The sequence below is a fragment of the Amphiura filiformis genome, chromosome 3, assembly GCF_039555335.1.
Source record: "Amphiura filiformis chromosome 3, Afil_fr2py, whole genome shotgun sequence".
Lineage (NCBI taxonomy): Eukaryota > Metazoa > Echinodermata > Ophiuroidea > Amphilepidida > Amphiuridae > Amphiura > Amphiura filiformis.
The window spans coordinates 72,131,567-72,154,188 of NC_092630.1; the positions used below are offsets into that span (position 1 = coordinate 72,131,567).

General features: G+C 37.1%; 1 protein-coding gene across 2 annotated transcripts in view; it reads right to left on the bottom strand.

The window, feature by feature from the left end:
- The window catches only part of LOC140149070 (uncharacterized), a 72,161-nt gene extending 54,529 nt beyond the window's left edge, over positions 1 to 17,632 (bottom strand). For both annotated transcript variants that reach the window (XM_072171228.1, XM_072171227.1), the window contains exons 1-8: positions 17,396 to 17,632; positions 10,577 to 10,771; positions 9,939 to 10,136; positions 5,983 to 6,147; positions 5,507 to 5,710; positions 4,936 to 5,115; positions 4,368 to 4,553; positions 3,761 to 3,850 (exon numbers count right to left, since the gene is read on the bottom strand). In XM_072171228.1, the coding sequence (XP_072027329.1) occupies positions 3,761 to 3,850; positions 4,368 to 4,553; positions 4,936 to 5,115; positions 5,507 to 5,710; positions 5,983 to 6,147; positions 9,939 to 10,136; positions 10,577 to 10,771; positions 17,396 to 17,477 (1,300 nt within the window). In that variant the 5' untranslated portion in view covers positions 17,478 to 17,632. The remainder of the gene's footprint in view (positions 1 to 3,760; positions 3,851 to 4,367; positions 4,554 to 4,935; positions 5,116 to 5,506; positions 5,711 to 5,982; positions 6,148 to 9,938; positions 10,137 to 10,576; positions 10,772 to 17,395) is intronic.
- Positions 17,633 to 22,622: the final 4,990 nt, after the last annotated feature.

Sequence of the window (22,622 nt, forward strand, 5' to 3'; positions counted from 1 at the left end):
AATAATTTTGATTTTTTGAAATTTGCATTGTAATACACATTTTATGGCATATGATCGAAAATTGATATTTTTGATATTTAACAGTACTCGAAGTAAACTTTATAAATCTGATGATTTATACTTAAAGTGTATGTAGGTGGTATGAAAAGCCGACGATCAATTGAAAATTTTGGCCTTTCGTATTGAAGATATGGATTTTTTCCCCCAACACCAAAACAAATTGGTCTTTTTGGGAAAAAAATCCATATCTTCAATATGAAAGATCGTCGGCTTTTCCTCCCAGCTACATACACTTTAAGAATATATCATTAGATTTATAAAATTTACTTCGAGGACTGTTATATATCAAAAATGTGAAAAATATCAAATTTTAATAATTTGTCATAAAATTTGTATTATATCGTGAATTTCAAAAAATGAAAATTATTTGATATCTGAAAGGCATTCTTCGTATTCAGAATACAATTCGATACGTCTGATGTGCTCTCATGTCCTACAAAAAATACTGTCGAAACGCTCAAAACTCTCATTCCAGGTCCCTTAATTCTGCAAATGTTGATACCTCATTTGTCTTGATAGCTAAATATTTAAAACCATAGCGACTCTTTGAATGAAAAAGATGCACTAAAAGCTTCTGAAGTCAGTGTGCCATTCATGATGCAGTCATGGTCCATGGCAAAGGCGATTCGACCTTTGTGGCATTAAACCCAGTTAACAGGAAATTAATCCAGTAAATCGATTCAGTAAAGCAAATAAGCTCATGCATTCGATCACTAACGGCAACAAGCTTCGGTCGATTACCCCAGCTGCAGCGTGTGTAAACTCTAATTTGCATAGAGGCTGTACGTGAAATTATTGATTGGCTCCAAACAAAGGATTTGAACCGGTGCACGTAATCATGGCGCAGTGCAGTCCATTCAATCAAATGTTGTCATCAACCTATTTGATCGCAGGGCATTGTTATGTGTGTGAGACGAACTGTCGCGGTTGATTGCAATCAAACAAACGATGTCTTATGTATTACTTTGTTCCGTGATGAAAATCGTGATGTTTTATTCAATCACTCTTGAAAAATATATTTCTTTTGTGGGCCTATTACTTTGTTTTGTGATGAAAATCGTGATGTTTTATTTCATCACGCTTTAAAACAAACGATTTCTCATGTATTACTTTGTTTCGTGATGACAATGTTGATGTTTTATTTCGAAAAATTGATTTCTTATGTATTACTTTGTTTCGGGATGAAAATCGTGATGTTTTATTTCATCATCACGCTCTAAAACAAACGATTTCTTATGCATTATATTCGTTTTGTGATGAAAATCGTGATGTTTTATTTCATCACGCTCTAAACAATAATTATAGTTACATGCATTTCAAGAAAAAAATCTTATTAAAACGGTAGGCCCTATGTTGTTTAGAAAAAATGTAGAAAGTGATGATGATGATGATGTCAATGATGATGATGATGATGATGATGATGATGATGATGATGATGATGATGATGATGATGATGATGATGATGATGATGTCTCCAAAAGTGTCCCGGTTTGTTTTTCTTGCCCTAAATCGTGCGTATCTATTAATAAGGCACTTCAATAATCAATAATCAGTCCCGTGACGGCCTCCACTAACTAGCTACTAACTTGGGTTTATGGGCGCTGATATTTCATGTTCACTGTCACTTATTTATCAGAAAAGTGCGACCCTTTGTCAATCACCTACAGTACCCAATTTCGGCATACTATATAAAGAAACTCATCATGATGATTGCCAGAGAATACCTAAAATGTAGCTTGTACCGTTTTTTGTGGCATCCTTCAGAAGTGAGCGGTCCGATACCAATATTTTCGGTCAAATCTCCATTCAATTAACACGGGGAGTTGGCTAGCTATGCCTTGCCCTCACTCATATTTTACAAAAGTGCGACTATTTCTGAACATCTAACCTAGCTGTAATTTTAGGTCATGTTAGAAAAATATATTTGCTAGAAGTTTGGAGAATACCTTAGATATTGACTGGTTATTTTTCACACAGTGATGTTAACCAGGCAAGTACCCATTCTTACAACGTACATCATTTGTAGGGGTCACGCGTCAATGGTGAGAGCACTGTGTATTGTGTATAGGAAAACGGACAGTAACTGCAGTATGAGTACATTCTCAACATGACTGGTCAAGAATGACCCGCGGTGACCAGTGATGACCAGTCACTCTAGCAACAAAAGCAACATTCTCAATGGGTTTCGGTGCTACTTTTGAATAGGCATCTTTTTAATTCAAAGGTTCACCATGGCAACAAATTTTGGGCTATAAAGACAAATGAGGCATCAAAATTTGCTAAACAAAAGCGCGTTTCCTTTTGCTATTTCAGTTTTAAAGTTTGATGGATAGATTTTGAGTTACGCTTGTATTATCTCTTAATGAAGAGGGGAATAATTACGTTTTGGTAGATGTTTATGTACAAAGTACACGTTGTCCATACATACATGTTTTTTTACCATGTTTTCGTTTGCCTGTCACAGCTTTTTGATTGTTTTCATGCGGTGGTGTGCTCGATATGATATTTTTAGGTTGTAGTGCAATTCTATATTTTAAACTCTGTGTATATTAACATTATGTGCTTATTGTTATTATGAAATATTAAGATGTACTAAACTCATTCTTCTCGTCACTTCATATGTGCCTTTTGTCGTGCCTCTTCGTTTTCTTTATTTGGCACATGGGGAGCGGCGTGGATTATGATTTTCATTTTGCTTATATTGTACTTGTTTAAAATTGTGTTTATTATTATGTAGTTTAAGATATTTTGGTCTGTTTCTGGTTGTGTAAAGCGCCAAGAGACATTTGCATTAGGCGCTATATTAAATCTGTTTTTATTATTGTTATTATTATTATTATTATTATTATCATTATTATTATTATTATTATTATTATTATTATTATTATTATTATTATTATTATTATTATTATTATTATTATACAAAATATTAATCGTTGAAAAATGTTGTAATCATTTCAATCATTCTTGGGTTACGTTCCGATTTATATTTCGTAAGATTTCTTATGTCGACATTATAGCCGGACAATAAAGATTTCAATTTGTTTTGAAACATTTTCTCCCAAATTTGGAAACAAATAACTTAAAATAACAGCACGTGACTGTGAGTAGAAATACCATAGCAGATGGGTTACCCATATAAAAGATGTTGTGAATCAAAAGTGTTCTCAGGTATCGATACCAATATATATTATTATTATTATAAACAAAGGAGTTATGCTGTTTAGTATGATTAAAGCCATATTATAACATTTCTGTAAAAATAGATTAGTATTTATTTTCCATAAAATGTTAGCTTTTACTGTCAGATATGTCCCTTTTAATTTTGAGCCGAACAAGTGAGGTAAAGCATAGAAAATTGGAATTTACTACTAGCGCCCATGCATGTTACTCCCGCGGTTGTAATACGGTCCGATCCTCGGGGTGTGTGTGTATGTGTATCCCGCACGCCGTGTACATACTGTGCATACGTGTTCGACTAATATTTCCATCGTAATAATAAAACGCCGGTTCCATCGTTTTATTAAAAATCTCGGATTTTGACAAAACTACAACACGTAAAGTCTTGATTTTTGCAGAGTATCTTTATTGACTAAAGTACATTGCAATCGTGTAAAAACAGAATTTTAAAAAAATTATGAGGGCGTTCTCCTCAGCAAATGTTATAATATGGCTTTAATATGAGGCCATTACTTCATACCGTTTGGGGTTCGAAATTCATCTCTGTAGCGACTAGCGGATCGACCCAATTGTTGACCAACTAGCCTGGCATCATCATATTCCCATTGAGCTGTTGGGTGTGGAGAATGTGGAAATAATGACAGAGCGCATGAGTAATATAGATCTCAAAATAGGAAGCTCAAATCTAGAATTTACTAAAAACTGTATTAACTTTGCTCTTCTTAAAGAGCAGATTGAGTTGAAAGAATGAATTTATTCTTAACAACCTGATTATTCCACATACCTTGGAGCAACCAAGGTCGGTTATTCCACTTACATTCAGCTGTTTGAGATGCTAGACACTGTGATTTTCGGTAACTTCCGCGGTTGGTGTATGACGTCACCTTGTTACTTCATTTAGAGAGGTAATGTTCTGGACGTGACGGCATACACCAACCGGAAGTTACCGGAAATCATCGTGTATAACATCATTAAACGTTAGTTGCTCCAAGGTATGTGGAACAATTTGGTTGACAAAAATTAATTCATTTTTTCTTTTCGGATTCCCAAATGCTTTAGAGTATGCACAAGCAGATTTGGTGTTTACAAACAGCAAAGTAACTGTTAGAGATTAATATGTAACTTACTGAGGCAAATTGGTGCCCTACTACTCCACTGGCCATTGCTTGTACAAGAAAGGTGACTTGCTCCGATAAGATCGTAGCCAAAACGACATCCATACGTGATAACGGTGCCTGGTTCGCTTCTTCTTTGTTCATCATAGCCAATTAAATGTGCCATAGGAGGGATTTCTGGTGCAGGACAGAAGTTCTCTACATTGCGATAAATAAAGTATGTGAAAGGCAAAGATCAAAATGTTAGAAAAAAGTTCCGCACACTGCCGATTTTGAATTCATCATTCTAGGCAGTGTTAGTAGCCTTCTCTGGCGAAATTTGTGTTAACTTTATCGGAAAAGCCGATCCGTCGATCAGCAGAAGTAACATGCTACAGCGTCAAATCGCTACCAGATGACCTCAAAGCAACTCGATCGCTTGTCGTTCTGCACTTTTGACCAACACTGAATCGCCTGTAGCGTTTGCGCAACCACCGTAAGAGTTTGCATTACCTGTGACAACAGTTATGAAATGGGTATAAAAAAAACCCCATAATATTGAAAGCCTTTGCAGTAGCAAGCAACAAAGTAAATTTCCTACCTGGATTGTTGCATGTAGTGTACGTCCCACTCCATTTACCATTTGCCTGACAGAGACGTGTCCTGGAACCATGTAAATCGTAACCAGCAAAGCAACGAAATCCAACTTCACTTCCAATTCGAGTCGACTCGGAGAATAGGGCCTGTCCGTTTTCTATCCTTAAATCCGGACATTTTATCACTGAAAGATAGATCAGCTCAATGGATCACTCCATCGGCTAGCCATTCATTACTGAGGAAGTCTTCCAAACACAAGAAGTGAGTACAATTTTTTTGGACATTACAACATACTTTGCTACCTAATCTAAATCTTAGAGTAGATTTTTTTATTAGACCAATAAAATATGGCATTAAATAAATAGGTATGTCTAAGATTGTCGGACACATATGCATATGCCCATCATTTGAATGTACCGTACAAATTCTTGTGTCTCTCGTTTCTCCAATTCAAAATTAAAATGTCAAATTTCGAGTTAGATAGTGATACAATGTCCCGTTATGGGTGTTTCTTATAGTTATAGTAAATTATCTTTCAAATGACCACGTTCCTCACCCAGGGAGGCCTCCTTTACCTGTACAACGCGGCGTTTGGCCGGTCCAATAAGTAGTCATATCTGATACTGCTCGAGTCATACACATTCGTTTTCTTGTCCCACCAACCAGGCGATATCCCTCGTCGCATCCATAGGTAACCTCGTCACCATATACGTAAGTAATGTTTGCTACGTTCGACCAACCATTGGATAGGAATCTGGGAAGAACTTCGCACGTCAGAACTGTGACGGTGCAAAGGTAATTGAATTATTCAGATTGTGAAAACGAAAAGCTAGTACTACTACTAGTATCAAGCACTTCGTAGAAGACTATTTGTTTTAATGTGCTTCCCACCCCTTCAGGACCTCTGAATGCACTAAGTCTTTTAAAATGTTTATTGGCGGAACTTATTATTGCTTGGACTACTACATTTTTTGTCGTCTGTCACCAGAGCCACTACTACTTGAGCTCGGTTGAGTTCAATCCCAGAACTCTGACGAGCTGTCCCACTTACGTTCACATATCGGTTTACTACCATCCCATGAGCCGTTGACACAAAAGCGGCTCTCACTGCCAATATGTCGGTGACCCTCATGACACTTATACGTCACGTGCACTGCGGACATTTCTAAAACGTTGCCGAATTCTGGTATTTTAACTTCGTCACATTGTTTGAATTCTGTAAAAGAAAGTGCGTGGAATGAAATATGACGAAGACAAAAGTATGCTGAATGGATAGGAAACACTGCTTTTTTAAGTTGCTCATATTAATCAGTGTACTTCGGTTATATCTATAAATGCGCTTTTATAAATGCGCATGTGAATCATGGGCACGATATACCAAGACCAGCAGCGTGACCAAATCATCATGCATTGACCACCATACAGAAAGGGATAGGAACTCTGTAGATAAATATCATCAAATTTAAGTATTACTTGAATTGCAAAATTATTACACATTTTGCAATTCCGAATTTGTAATATGTTATCAAAAACAACATTTTGAAAGTATTTGTGACGTGTCATGTCAAAAGGAGACACTTTTGGGCAGGTTATCAATTTTGAGGTTTTTACATATCTTAAATATAGAGATATTTTGCTCCACAACGCCGTTTTCCCCAATGAAATTGGACATTCCTAAGCGAAGTTATTGAGTTCATAAGTTATGGTATTATAAAATTGAAAATTGAGATATCAGCCTTTAAAATTATTATTGAGAATGTTGAGAGTAGGAATTACCTTGAGAAATGTCTCAAAAAATACAAGATGACAGTTATATTCCGGTCTGAAACTATCAGACAATATTTTTAACATTAATAACATCGCAAATTCGCAACAAACCGAAATTGTGAAAAAATCACCCACGGGCAGATTTTTGGTTATTTCTCCAATTACGATCCTGCCCAAAAGTGTCTCCTTTTGACATGACACGTCACATTTGACGACGGAAAAAAAATTCAACGACGGAAACGTTTACAATATAATCACAAAGTTGAACAAAATAGACAATTTTGCTGCACAGCTGTCTCATGTTGTTCCGCCTGTTCATTCAAATGTATAGAAAGACCACTCGCTATGTAGAAGGTCACTTCGAGACTTACTGTCTACTGGTCACATGCGCATTTATAAAAGCGAATTTATATAACAGGGTGTCCCAGAAAAAATTAACGGGCAAATAAATTTGGACGTAAGTTGAAATATAGACATCAGAATCAAAAAATCTAAACATCAGCAGAGACTAGATATTCTTGAGAGGGCACTCTATTCACGTGGTTTCTTTTCCAACGCTAAAAGATCACGAATGTTGGTGGTTTGCAAATGAAAAGTGTCCGCACTATCGATTGATTACGTAACTGTTATGAATAATTTATTAAGTTTTTCAATGGAATCGGCTCGACCCATTAATACATATTATCTGTATTATCAAAGTACTTGGAATATCAATACGGTGAGTTCACTGAACTACGCCATAATACTGATGGAGTTTTAATGGCGTTTAATGGCGTTAATCCTCTCCATACACAGATGAACAAACACAATAGATGAAGGTCAACACGTATGACCTCCTATGTGACATGTTATATGTGATGTACAAAAACCTGAATATCATAAAGATCAGTATTCGTTTGTGCATATGAACTGCACATTTACGTTGCTAAATATTACTCATTATATATAATGACAAATATTGGTATTATGACAATACGGTATATACATTGTATATAAAACGACTATGAGATCCTACTATCATGGCGTCAGGTCAATGTTCATCACATCCCGTATGTTTCATAACCATGATAACATTCATTCATATTTGAGACAAATTGCTGTGCCCATTTTATAGGTGCACAGGTAGATCCGTGTTTTTTTTTAATTTTCATTTCCTTTTAATGAAAGAATTATGGTTTTCCACTGCACGGGGCCACAAGGGTGATACTAATTTTAATGCTATATTTTCAAAACGAATACGTGTTCCCGGTTGGCTCTATAGCGATTTCACAGAAAAGGTATTTCTAGTGCAATGCAGCGTCGGACTAAGTCATTACAGACTCCAAGAAGGGCTCTCCATACACAAATGAACAAACACAAAGGAGGGTAGTCTCCTCCGTGACCAGCTTGATTTCGATGGAGCGGAACCAAATTGGCTGCAGAGGAGACGGGTCATTTTGCTATGCAAATGAGTTGAGTGTCGTAGCCCTGACATCAGCGTGTAGCCCATTTTATTCTGCATCTTATACGCCAATTTTACTGGAATCGGTTGACTAATCGCGAAGAAATGAGCGATTACATAACGCATGTGTCAATTCCAAGTTTGAAAGAAAGATCATTCAACACAATGCGCACTAGTGGTTAAACTGTCAATGGGCTTCCTATTTTGTTCTGTGAAATCTTTTTCGTTCTTTTTAAACAATCTGTTTCTTGCAAAAAAAAATTAATTAGGTTTTGTTCAAATTTGAAAACCTGCACGATATTGAAAATGAAAAATGAATGTAAGATGATGCTCGGTATATTTTGTAAATATCTTTTTTCGTTAATGTTGATATAAATGTTGCATAAAGAATTGAATATATGAATACAAAAGCCACCTAAGTCCATACTTTGGCCAAATTGAGTTAAGCATGGGAAATTGTTCCTATACATAGGCCTGTCATATGCATGAAAGAACAACTCAAATTCATCCTCTGTGTCTATTGGGCATGTGAAAAATAGCATGTATGAAAGAATCACCCAATTCCATGATTTGAGTCTTGTAACACATTGATTGAAATCCAGTATGTATAAAAGTCCACTTGTAACACATTCATTGCTAGAGAATGACTTTTGAACAAAAATGGGTTTAATAAAGGAAAGTGTGTGGTTTATATTACATGGCAGAATGCTTATCAACATTATACATACCTGTGTGCTTTATTTTGTATTATCTTACTAGTGGTAATCTCATTCTAACATTGTTGTCTTTGTATATGATTCAAAAGTCCAAAATTTAAAATGAACCCCACGAAGTCCCTGAAATGCTAATCGTCATACCTAATACAGGTTAATCCACTCATTTGCACGTAAAACTTACCATATTGACCAGGTAAATCTAACTGAAGGAATTAAAATGATACACGGGTTTTTCTCTCAAAATAACTTCGCATGGACTTAGGTGGCTTTTGTATTCATGTATTCAATTATATACTACATAAAGAATTCCAGCTGGCTTAAAAATTTCTCACACACATTATTTTTTTTCGGAATATTTCCAAGAAATTGTAATGCAAAGTTAAAATCTTTTAAAACATCAACATTAATGTTGCGTGGTATCAAAAATCACACGTAAAGCTGTAAGCACTTGATCATTGTCATTCTTGGCTCAAATGTTCTTTGTAAAGTATATTTGCACAACTTAAAGAATTAAAGTTGGAGAGCTGCCAATTGCAGAAATCAACGTTTTCTCGGACAAACTGTTATTCATCTTCAGTGAAAGCATGAATGACATAACACCGTCGGATTTTAATAGATAATGTAGACTAAACTTAATGAGATACACTAACTTTAGGAAGCGGCGAGCGAGTATGAAAAAAGCGCCTGTTGGTCAAACTTGGAATGAACTGCATTGATGCACGCATTATTCAATCGTTCATTTCTCCGGAACCAGTCAACCAAATTTTCGTATGTGATGCACAACAAAATAGGCTATGCGCTACATTTTGAATTTTTAGATTTTGATGTCTATTTCTCGACTTATGTTCAATTTTATTCACTCGGTAATTTTTTCTGGGACACCCTGTATAACCGAAGTACACTGTTAATGAACAAAAATTGACGTCGGTGCCAATAATGTCGACGATGACAATGACGAAGATGGTGGCAATGACACGGTGTCCATAATCTGTTGAAATGAGCTTAAATGGTACTAAGCACTTTGTGTTTGATGTACAACTTGTTTAGATCCTATTAAAATACTAAATAAATAGCATTACTCACCGGTACTGCATTGGGTTTGGCCGTCACATTGACACGTAAATGATCCCTGGTTGTTAACACATCGGGCTGGTGCGAAACACGGATAGCTTAGTGGATATTTCTCTTCCGAGAGATCACTGCCTTGTGAGCTCACAAAACTATATGACGGATAATCAATATTGTCCACTTCACTCGAAATGATGTTACACTCATCAATATCTGATGGCAAACGAACAAACACACGTATACGAGAAAACCAAATCAAATATTACCTGTAGCTTTGAAGTTACGTCAGCCAATATCTCAGACCCTGATATCGGTGTTTCAAGCAGGGCATTGGATAAACATCCCTGGCCCCGATGTAGTATTCTAAGGCCCCATAATCCACATGTTTTAGAAGGCAATCCACTTAAAATCCCGACCTTGTTTGTATCCGCTAAAGATATCTTAAACAATATGTCTGGACCTTTCCTTGATGCCCCTTTAACAATTTATTCAAATAGCTATAATAGAGACATCACATTGGTCTCCATTGAGGAGTGTTAGTAACAATTGCCTATGATATCAACTTGATTTAAGGTATAGCTTAACCACTGAGCCTATGACACCGAACTCCTGACAAGCAAGAACATTCGGCTCTAAACATGTATTTAGATTACCTTCACAACTAGCATCTTGCAGCAAGTTTCCATCAGTTCCACACTCTAGTTGCTCAGACCCAGATACGCGATATCCAGGAAGACATCTGATCTTAACGAAACGCCCTGCAGATAGTCGACGTAAATTTGAAGGTTCTAGGAGGTGTTCGTAATAACCATTGATAGGTGAATCGAGGTTACACCACTCTACTGCAACTACACAGGAAAAACAATAATGCAATGTTGGAGATATCCAAATATCTACTGACCTTTACTATACTCCCAGTAGTGTATTGTGGTATGTATTGATGTGCGTTTCTTAGCTGCAAGTCCCTGACTGATGCTAAATGGTCATATATTGGGTCAATGCGCTATTATCCAACAGCACAGTACACAGTGTCATCGCCCCGATATCTTCATGGCAGAAAATGCCATGGTAGGTTGAATCCACAGCCACGCATGGCCATTGTGTTCCGACCTGTTTAATAGTTTTTAAACGCATAATGGGCTGAAGGACATCCGACTAAGGCTAATGACATTAGCCTGTGACTGACCTCTGTACGGTCAGTGAGCATACATACGCCATGATCATCTGCTTTTAGACTGCCTCTACGATAGTCTCCTACACAGCCAGTTTGTGTCAGTCGGTGTGACACTCGTCAATCCTGTATATTCGTGATAGCCACATACAGTCTGGCCCGAGACTACATCCACGAGGGTCTACCCTGCGCTATTTAAAATTGAGAATTTTGGTCACTTTTTCAGCTCAAGACGCACGCTTCTTTCTCAAGACGCTAGCTAACGACGATGATATCCGTTGAACATATATGTTCAAGTGCAAGGAACCAGATCTGGTTTCTTTATACGAAATCATTTACGGGAGATATTCATCATTTTCTAACCCGGTATCCAAAGATTTATCGTCTGAATATCAATCGTGCATAGCACATTTACGTGTATCGATCCCGTGTATTCATTTCAGTGTCTCTGGCTATATAATGTAGCCTAATTATTAACCGGGCGATGTCGGTGCGCAGTAGAGAGTGTATATTGTATCTATATGGGGTATAATATTCTTCCACGGCAAACCAAACAGCTTTCGCTGTAAACATCAAAGCCCATCTGTTGATACACCATATGTCAATGAGGTCATCACTAGTGGACGATGCAGGGGGATGAATAATTCATATCAACTCTATATACTCGGCCCATGTGATTGAGGTCACACAGGAGGATGTGAGTTCATAAGGGCAATGTCGGGGACTAAAGGTCACAGTCGATGCGAAGAGATGAGGTCCGACCTACAATCCCCGAAATATGTCTTGAAACGTTAAAGCGTCTTTAGGGGAAAATAAGTCCCCCCACTCCCCCGTGCAATGTTGAAACGTGCAAATGTGTTCAGCGTGTCTCTAAAGTGTCGCAACATTGAATGATGGGGGTGGGGAAGGGAAAGGTGTTAATTGATGGCCCAGCTTTCTTCTAATTCCAAATATTGAACATTTTTATCCACATTAAAAATACACTTTTGATTTCATTCAAGATACCTAAAGCGTTTCAACGACATATTTCGGGGATTGTAGTCTCCTACACAGCCAGTTTTAGTCTCCTACGCAGCCAGTTTGGTTACGCTCCTGTGGATGGGGCGGCACCAAACTGGCTGATGTGAGACTAAGCCAGTTTGCGTGGGTCTGACACTTGACGATCCTCGTCTTTGACCATGCGCAGATCTGGCTGGTCAGGAAGATACTTAATATCCCGAATTTATAATTTGCCTACCAGTTCCATCGTATAACCGATTTGCTAGAGAATAGTATTACCATGTTTAATAAATTCGTATTTATCGTATAATAAAATGTGTCCAAATGTGTACATAGTGTGTGGATCACAAGAATAATATCTTCTACGGACTTGGCTACTAAGCATGTCGGGAAGGATATGGTCGTATGCTGACCTGTGTCAATATGTTTTGGGCAGATGAGTTCCGACCGATTGCCTACGTCACTGTGTGCGATCATGTGTGACAGGCAATTCCCGATATCATAATAAATTCTCTGGGTCACAACATAAGGCAGGTGTCGTAAGTTTAGCGAATCGTTCCTGTTGAAGAGAGTAAAAACGCCCTCTATCACGGTCACAACGGGCGAAAATCGGGTCAAATAATACGATCCCATCAGGTAGTAGTAGGTATGTCACAGTGGCTGCACAATAATTCTGCTACACTGTGCATGCAAGCATAACAGTGAATTGAAAAGGGCGCGCTTCAAATTTGGCCAATTTTAGAAAACATCCATGTCGATAAATGAATTTCTTTATATGCTTCATTTATCCAAATTGTTTAAATTTTTAATATATGATGTGTGAAGCCTTTCCGAGGCTAACATCGGGTCCTCAAAAATTAAAAATTGTTTTGTTTAAGAGCTACTGCCTGTTTTTAAGGATTTTTGAAGATCGTTCATAAATCAGTAAATATAGGCCTATTGAAGTAAAGGAACTACCACCATTTAGCTGAAATACTAATCTTTCTTATCATGTAAATTAATTCCGTCGACAACAAATGAAACACTTCCCTAAAACCAGTTGAAGCAAAACATTAATCAATGTTTTTTTAGGGAGTAATTTTCCAAACCACAATAGCTCTAAGCCATTGTGTGTGTCCAAGGCCATACTATTTTTGTATACGCGGTACAGTAAAATTGCTGTTCACTTTACCGATTGTCCTCCCGTGTTAATCCAGATGACAAAATGTTAATTTAAAGTCTCATTGCAACTGAATTTTAATTTTTACTTTTCGGACTTGGCTTTGAGTAATGGTGACACATACCATGTTTACAGTATAAATGAAAATTACATTCTAGACACCGTCAAAATGTCAAACTTTTTATTTTTTTTGTATTGTTTTTAAATAATTAACTGCAGTTCATTTATTCAACCTCATAACAGGATCATACTTAAAAAATTATGATGAATGAACAGACGTTCATTAAATATTGAAAAAACCTAAAATTACTCATGCCTAATTTGCATAATAATATCATAAATACATAATTAGCTGTAATTACCTAATTTGCATAATTAATTACTTTTTGTGTATTTTTTGTTATCAATTGAAAGAACGTTGTATACATATGTGTGCAAAAGATTGTTGTCGAGCCCTCCCAAATATGGAGTTCTGACTGCCCGATAGGGAGCTAAAAAATGGAAAAACCTTTTCCAAACCGTGTTAAGTCTAAAACGGTATGTGCCTTATTACCACCTGCCACCGATTTCCTCAAATATGCATTGTTACTCATATCCATATTCTGACACCAACACCTTCCTCTTTTAATACTTAAGGTTCTTATTTCTTGAACAATCATTTGAATTCCTCAATATTTTGCACAAGTGTCTTCCTCTCTCCCATTCAGTAGCTTCACTGCTTCACCTATTATTTATTATCTGTTTGCTGAGATTGTTTTCCTCTTCTACCTCCTCCTCCTCTTCTTCTTTCCTCTTCCTCTCCTTTTTTTCTCCCTTCCTCTTTTTTCCTCTCTTTCCTTTTTTCTTCTAAAGGCATTATTTCCTCAATTTTGACTGTCATTTCCTAGGAGCGGTGCTCCCCGCTTAGTCCGACGTGTAGGACCTTTTTTCTTATTTACCAGACAATATTCACCTCAGACTATGACCACTATCTCATATCTATGGCGCAAGAAAGACGAATCGCGAAAGTCCAGTGACCGCGCCGCCCGCTGCGCGGTCACTGGACTTTCGCGGTCAATCTTTCTTGAGCAATCAGAGCCTGAGCAGTGATAGTTGGTAACTGAGAAAAAACCAGGTCCTATTCGTCGGACTATCCCCGCTCCCGCACAATTTGCATGTGTCAATGACCAGTAGCCCCCCGTGCTGGTCGTACTTGTTGGGTGTCAGCATGTGGTAGAGACATGATATATTTGTTTGGTGCTAGGCCCTGTTATAGAGCCAAGTCCCGGTAGCCAAGCATCTGTTATACACACTAGGGCGCACACCACTAAATAAACTCCCATTGAAATACGTGTAAATGTACATGAAAGTAAGTTTGTTTTTCTACCCCATGTAAAACCATTTTTCATATTTTGGTAGCACCAATGTCTTAAATAAAGATTGAAATTTAATTTAAAATGGGTTTTTTGACATAAGTTGAGACTAACTTTTAAGCTACGGGGACCTGAACAGCGCCACCCTTATTTTCAGCTTGCACGAATGCCTCCTTACCATGTCCGCACGCGGATTAGTTTCGGGAGCCAAACTTTTTGACCAGATCAAGATGCACCATTTTGTGATATTCTGAACATTGATCAATTGCATATCTTTTGATTTAATTATAATAAACAACCATGGCTACTCATCTTGCTCCCAAGGGACACCCACTTGTTTTCACTACCGACCTATGTTTACCGGGACTATCAAGGGTTACACCAAATGCGGAAGGATTTAGTGGTGTGCTGCCACAAGCACCAACTTGGACAGGATATCAGTGGATACTGGATCGTGCCAATTGAAATAACAAAACTCTAAATTTCTTCCCCTTTGTGGCAGTTTGTGCTGAGCAGGAAGTGAATTGAGACTCTATAACATGTATATGTATACATTTCTTTATTTGTTGTTGTGAAATTATTTTATTTTCTCTGCCAATGTTGTTGCTAGAATTGGCAGGTTTTTCCCAGATACAGTTGGTGCTTGTCTCAACAAGAGTGTGATACCTTTATTCTATTTCTATTTGGGCAGCATATCACTTGAAATTCTTATGCACTGTACGCATGACCACATGAAACTACAAAACTACTACCCCAACTACAAGCAATAACCCTAACATCCAACCCTGCTTTTTGCTATCGGAAGTTAAAGAAGAACAAAAAGGAGAGAAGATGAAGAAAGAAGTCAACGGGCACCCCGGATTCGACCCTTAGACCCCCGCATGCCATTCACCGACCGTTAGCCACACGGGTAATGCTGCCCCGGGCAGCGATTCTGTGAGCATATAGCACTTAGGGTGATTGTGTCATCGCAGACCCTGGGATTCACGCATGCGCAGTGGTTTTCATCGTAGTATTTTGTGGTATTTATGGGTGTTAGGGTTAAAAGACTTGCTGGGCTGGGGTTTTAAAGTGATGGATGAAACTAAAGGAGTACATGACATGAGACTAGAAAAATATCAGGAAAGTAATGAGGAATGTTAAAGTAAAGCAATGTTGTAACATTTCCATACAAAATAGATTTGTGTTTCTTTTCCATAAAATGTTTTCACTCTCAGAAATGTCCCCTTAATTTTGAGCCGAACAAAAGGCATATCAAAAGACGCTGTACATCAGAAAAATACACTTAACTTTTAACTTTTATCATCCAAATGAGACGACAGAGAGTGTAAAAGGGAAGAATAAGATATTGGGGCAAGATGAAACTGTTCTGACCTTATTGTGCCAGAAAATGACACAACATTTTATAGCTGTTTGTTCCTGAAAGTAGATCAAATGCATTTCAGAATATGAGTTGCAACATATTCGTTGCATATTTCTAGTAAATTATCTTGGCAGACTTAGCAACTTTTTTAAACTGTTGTGATTTGGTAGTTCACAGTATCTTACGAATGGTAGTGAGCTTTGGCAAAAATTGCATTGAGCATTTCATAGCGAGTGTGTAGAAGAATTCAAATGTCACAGATAAACTTTTGTAGGTCATGTGGTTCTTGAGTTATGTTGAAAAGAGGGCTGAAACAATTCATTAACAACAAATAAATCAAGCAAGTTTTCAAAGTATATGATTTGTAGAATGAACTTTTGCAAAACATTAAACTTGATTAATGGTGTTATTTTTCAATAATATATTGATTAAGATAATAATGAATATTGATTTTTTTGTCTCCTTCCTCTTTTTCCTCTCTCTCTCTTTTTTCTTCTAAAGGCATTATTTCCTCAATTTTGACTGTCATTTCCTAGGAGCGGTGCTCCCTGCTCCCGCACAATTTGCATCCCTGGGCAAGGGTAACCTCTCTAGTTTCCAAATGGAACTCTTAAAATGACCATAATTTAATGTTATATGACTGTTTATGTGGCAGTCATGTCCACAATCACTGGAAACTGATGGATACCAATCATTTTGATATCGCCTGTATATATTGTGTGTTTCATTGTATCACGCCCTACCAGGGTGAATCATAAAAGTCTTCATTTTCCCCGCGATTTTTGTCCGTTTCTTGTTAATAGTTATAGAAAAATTGGGTGACTTTTCGGCAGTTGGCTCAGCGACTTTCGGTAGGATGCTGTCCCTTAGGAACCAGCCTTTCGACTAAAACAAATTGCTATACTCTGTTGAAAGCACACAGAATGTAACTAAAAGTTGTAAATTTTAACTTTTGACGAATATAGCAGTTTGATGTTTCTAATGCAGATTGAACAAACCTTTAAATTACCTATCCATAAAGCCAAACAACAACAAAATGTCACACCTAATTTTAGCACTGTGACGAAAACACATGATAATCCAAAGGACCACTGGAGGTAGAACAGATAATGATTAAATGTCTGAGTGAGCCTTCGATAGCAAGCGAGAGGCCAGTAGCTTTCCGAGTTTAAATTGCTGATATGTATCCAATGTCTTATTGTGACTCCTGCACCGCCTATAGTTCATATACCTTCCTCGAGTCAGTAAAATCATATTTTGAGATTGTCTCATAAACTGTAAAAATAATGTTTGCAGGAATCTGTTCTGCTAGTTGGATTTCTTGCATCATTTCTTTTCTGAACAGAAAAAGCAACAATACTGACCCGAGCATGATATAGAGACTATATGCAACTGCACCCAGCAACTTTGTGAAACCACACTACTTACCGCTTTGGTCATTAATTGGTAATGCATTAGCAGTTGTTTTAAAGCTGACCAACAGCCAAATTATCGCTGAATTTAGCCTCATTATTCTTGATATCTATTTAGCTGCCCAACTTGGTCATCTGAAAGCCCAATCAGTCTGAAGTGGATAAATCGTCTAAATATGAGTAATTCTTATCGAAAATAGCAACTCATATTACAATGCTCTGCTATGCAAATCCGGTACCACGGTACAACTTCGAGAGTTTGAGCTCGAAAGTAAAGTTACATGCTATTAATATTTATAGCCTACAATCATAGCAATATTTATGCATCGGATTTCCATGGGAATAACTATAACATGGAACATTTCAAAAGAGATAGAGATATACAATAGGGAAGTGAAAGTTGAATAACCCTATAGTGATCCACGTTAAGAGGAAGTAAACCTTGAATAACCCTTTCACAGAAATCTTACTCTACCACTTGGCTCGATTTTACTAAGGAACAACTTCGAGGATCGGTTTTAGTTAATTTTTGGACAAATTCTTCAAGGCAAGAGTTTGTGTCAAATTTTAAATTAACATCTTAAAGGCAATTTTGGTTCAAATTAGTTAAAAGAACCAACTTCGAAGCAAGAGATTGGATCGATTCATTTTAAGAATACCGTCGAGGCAAGAGCTATAAGCGATCACGATGTATCAGTTTCAAAAGACTTTCCATTTTAAATTTCGGATTTTATGACTATATTTTGTCATTCCTTTTTATGGGTAGCTGTAAAAGACAAAAAAAAACGAAATGAGAAAAACGACAGAAAAGACAGAAAAGTTTGGAATTATGAATTAGTGAGTTGACAGGAAATTGTAGGTGTTCATGTTTGGTTTGTTGTTTCAGGGAGCGTGTTTCCATTCACTTACGATCTGTTGGATAGTCGTCAGATCTGTTGGATGTGTTTAACATTAAATGTCAAAAAAAACATTTCAAGGTCATGCCAATGTCATCTGAGGTCAATTTGAGTATAGTTGTCGAAATTACATGACACTTGGTTGATGTGATCACCATTGAGCGCCAAGGTCTATAGGTCATAGAGCCATAATCTAATTTGGGATGTACCAGGAAAGATACAATTTAGATTTAATATCAGGATCTAAAGTTTATAGCGTTTATTTTATAGCAGGATCTAAAGTTCTTGATGACAACCCCAAGCACCCTTTTGTTTGTGACATTATTAATATGATAAACTAAATTGAATATCTAAATACGAGTGAGAATCAACTGTACTGAGTGTGTTACCACAAAGTTTGTATGGTGTTGTGACTGGAGATCTTTTGTTTCTGAAGTGCATAGTATAGTGGGGTCAATAACTGTATTGACCGTGCACTTCACCAAATTTGGTGTGGGCTTTCCTTAGGGGCTAAATATAAATCTTAAAAGGATGCTCGAAAATTTGACCACGTTAATGACGTCATAGGCAAGAGCTATTTTGCTCCACAACGCCGTTTTCCCCAATAAAATCGGACATTCCTAAGCGAAGAAATTGAGTTCGTAAGTTATGGTATTAAAAAATTGGAAATTGAAATATCGTGGGTAAAAAGCTGAAAAGACAAATAAAACCAGAACAGAACAATTTAGAGAACAATAATGAATTAATAATAATGAACAATAATGAATTAAAGAGTTGACAGGAGATTAGGAGTTAATGTTTTCTGCAGTTTCAGTGTACATCTTCTCACCGTTGATGGTTTGGTGGACTGTCATGTAACATGGATGTAGTAAGCCGTGATCCTAAAAATGCCTTTCACATTGACCAAAACTAATTACAAGACCTCTTCTACATTGAGGCTGGCTTTCCCTTTTAAAGGGAATTTTTATTATGGGTAAAAAATCAAATTGCTCCAATGTAGCTCAAAGTCACAAGGAACAAAAAAGTCAACCATCAGTTGTGCTTAAGATGCTTTAGTAGTATGATATGAGCCCAAGTAGGTCAAAGGTCAACAAACTTTTCGACATGGGTCAAATTTTCAACATGCTCCAATTTCATCGAAATTGGTCTCAAATTGTCTGTCACGGGAATAAGGTTGTTTTATAGCATGTAAAACTACGTCATTTTAAAGAAAAGGTGAACACTGATGGCGCTATTTATCTTAAATCGTGTTTTCATCTTCTAATGACATTAAAACATCAAATATCAAATAGCAACGAAATTTCCAAAAAAAATTTATCATGAAATGTTAGGAATAACTTAAAATAATAATTTAAAATATATGTAAATAGCGCCCTCAATTTGTACAAAAATATACAGTTTATAGAATAAAAATACCTCAAAAAAGCATGAAAAAAAAAATATGAATAAGTTGGAAAAGAAAAGATAATCTATATTAAAAAGGGCTGGAAATATAATGTACATATTAGTGTGATAAATGTTGGTATTTTCCACGTCTAGAATTGAATAATGTTTTGTTAGACAATTTAATATACAAATGATCACATCAAACAACCGGGGAATTAATAAAGTATAGTTTACTGTGGCCACAGAGACTTGTTTTAAAAGTATGGGTTAGAGTATCAAATAATATCTAGGCCTATATGCTATTGTTAATTGTATAGTGCTTGTTACCTAGCTGGGGTTTACAACCCCCGAGCTAGGTACTGTTTTGCTATCCGATCTTTCTTCTGCTTCTTCTTTCTGGCAATAACTTCAAATTGCTTCTCTTCCTACATGTTACACCCTACAATTATGTCACTTGCACATATGTTTCGGCTATATCCAGTGCCCATAGGGTCTAAACAGAATTGGGGTCAAAGGTCATTAAGGGGGCATTTTTGGTATTTAACCAAATACCTTTGCCACACACCTAAAACTTGCGTACAGAATTGGGGTCAAAGGTCATTAAGGGGTGAAATCTTATTGCATTATCTGGACATCTGTAAGGGGTATGACCTGGGGAACATTTTACAGGGGTCAGGTCAAAGGTCATGCAGAGGTCAAATTTTTGAAATGCATTTCCTGGACATCTGTAAGGGGTACCGGGCTCAAACTTGTTACTTAATGATCTGGGGAACATTTTGGAACACTTTGCTCGGGTCAGGTCAAAGGTTATCTGTGGTCAAATCTTATAATTTAATTTTCTGGATATATGTAAGGGGTATGGGGCTCAAACTCAGTGACAACAAATCTCATGACCAGGGGAACATTTTGCAGGGGTCAGATCAAAGGTCATGCAGAGGTCAAATCTTAGAAATGTATTTTCTGGATATTTGTAAGGGGTATGGGGCTCAAACTCTGTGACAACAAACTTGATGACCAGGGGAATATTTTTGGAACATTTTGCAGGGGTCAGGTCAAAGGTCATCTGGGGTCAAATCTTAAAATTGCATTATCTGGACATCTGTAAGGAGTACGGGACTCAAACTCGGTGACATCAAACCTCATGACCAGGGGAACATTTTTGGAACATTTTGCAGGGGTCAGATACCTCCACAACACCAACACGCCCCAGCTAGGTTTGTGGTCTATGACCACCATTTGCCACTAGTTATGATTGTTTCATCATAACCTTAACTGGTTGCCCTTGTTGGGTACGTGATAGCATGATATTGTTTTTCCTAGAGAAATTTGGTGCCCTGTTATAGCACCAACTTGGACAGGATAGTAGAATATTGAATATCAAAGCTCACAATTTATTCCCCTCTGTGGAAGTAAATTGAGACACTATCGCATGTATAAATATTTGTTCTTTGAAATTGGTTTTTCCTTGTTGTTCCATTGTTGTTGCAAACTTTAGCAGGTATTTTCCCTGACAAAGTTGATGCCATTCCCCCAAAAAATGTGATTCATATGTGATGCTTATGTCAGTTGACATTCATATGCATTATACAGTACTTTACACACAAAAACATAAAAAAGCACCATTTGATATGATTGTAAAGCTTTTGCGGAAGAATTTGCTAAATACATTCAGTGATTTTTCATTCCATTATTCCTTGATGGTTTTACACATACATCTGCCCTGACACGGGGATTATTATAGTATAGTTTGTTGTAGCCACAGAGACTAGCTTTAAAAATATGGGGTAGAGTATCAAATATAGCAATAGGCCTATGCTAACGGTGAATTGTATAGTGCTTGACCTTTGACCTCTGACCCTGCTGAAACTAAGCATCGTATGTGTAGCAAACTATATATTGATCCTGTGTCGTGATATACAATTTGAAACCATTTTCATTGAAATCGGAGCATGTTGAAAATTTGACACCAGTAGAAAAGTTTGTTAACCTTTGACCTGTTTGAGGCCATATCGTACAACCAAAGCATCTTAGACACATCTTATCATGGAGGTAGTCTCTACTACCTCCATGATCTGATGCTTGACTTTTATTCCTTATATCATGAGGAAGAATTTGAGTTACATTACAACTTGATCGGAGTAATTTCAATTTTACCCCTAAAAAGGGGGCGTGGCCTATGACGTCATTATCAACTCCAAATTTTTGGGCATCCCTTATAAAATTGTTCTACACACCCCAATGACGGTTTATGCCCAATTCCTTGCTTTTATCCAGAAGTGCACGATCATGGTGACAATAAGGGGACAACTTCGCTATTCCGAAGATTCGCTATTCCGAAGGTTCGCTATTCCGAAGGTTCACTATTCCGAAAATTAAGAAGGTTCTCTATTACGAAGGTTCTCTATTCCGAAAACAGAAAAGGTTCTCTATTCCGAATATGAAAAAGGGTTCTTTATTCCGAATATGAAAAAATGGGTTCTCTATTCCGAAAACGAAAGAAGGTTCTTTATTCCGAAATAAGTCACCGTGTTCTCTACTCCGAATATGAAAAAAGGTTCTCTATTCCGAATATGAAAAAGGGGTTCTCCATTCCAAAATCTAAAACAGGTCCTTTATTCCGAAATGAGGCCAGTAAAGGAAAGAAGAGAGCTTAGTGAGTATGTAAAACAGCTTAATAAGCAAAGAAAAGATACATTAATGGACCCATAAAAAAGAGACCTCAGAGGGCCCGTAAAAAGTAAAGAAGAGATACACTAGGCCTAATGGACCTTTTACGGGCCCCTGAGGTCCCTTTTCTTTGCTTTTACTGCCCCATAGTAAGGTATGTTTTCTTCACTTTCTACGGGACCCCTAGGACCCCTGACCCCGGGGTAACGGACCCGGTTACCCCCCTTTGTCGGCGACACTGGATGTAGGCCTACATAATGGTAAAATTATGTTGAATTTTCAGTTCGACTGATT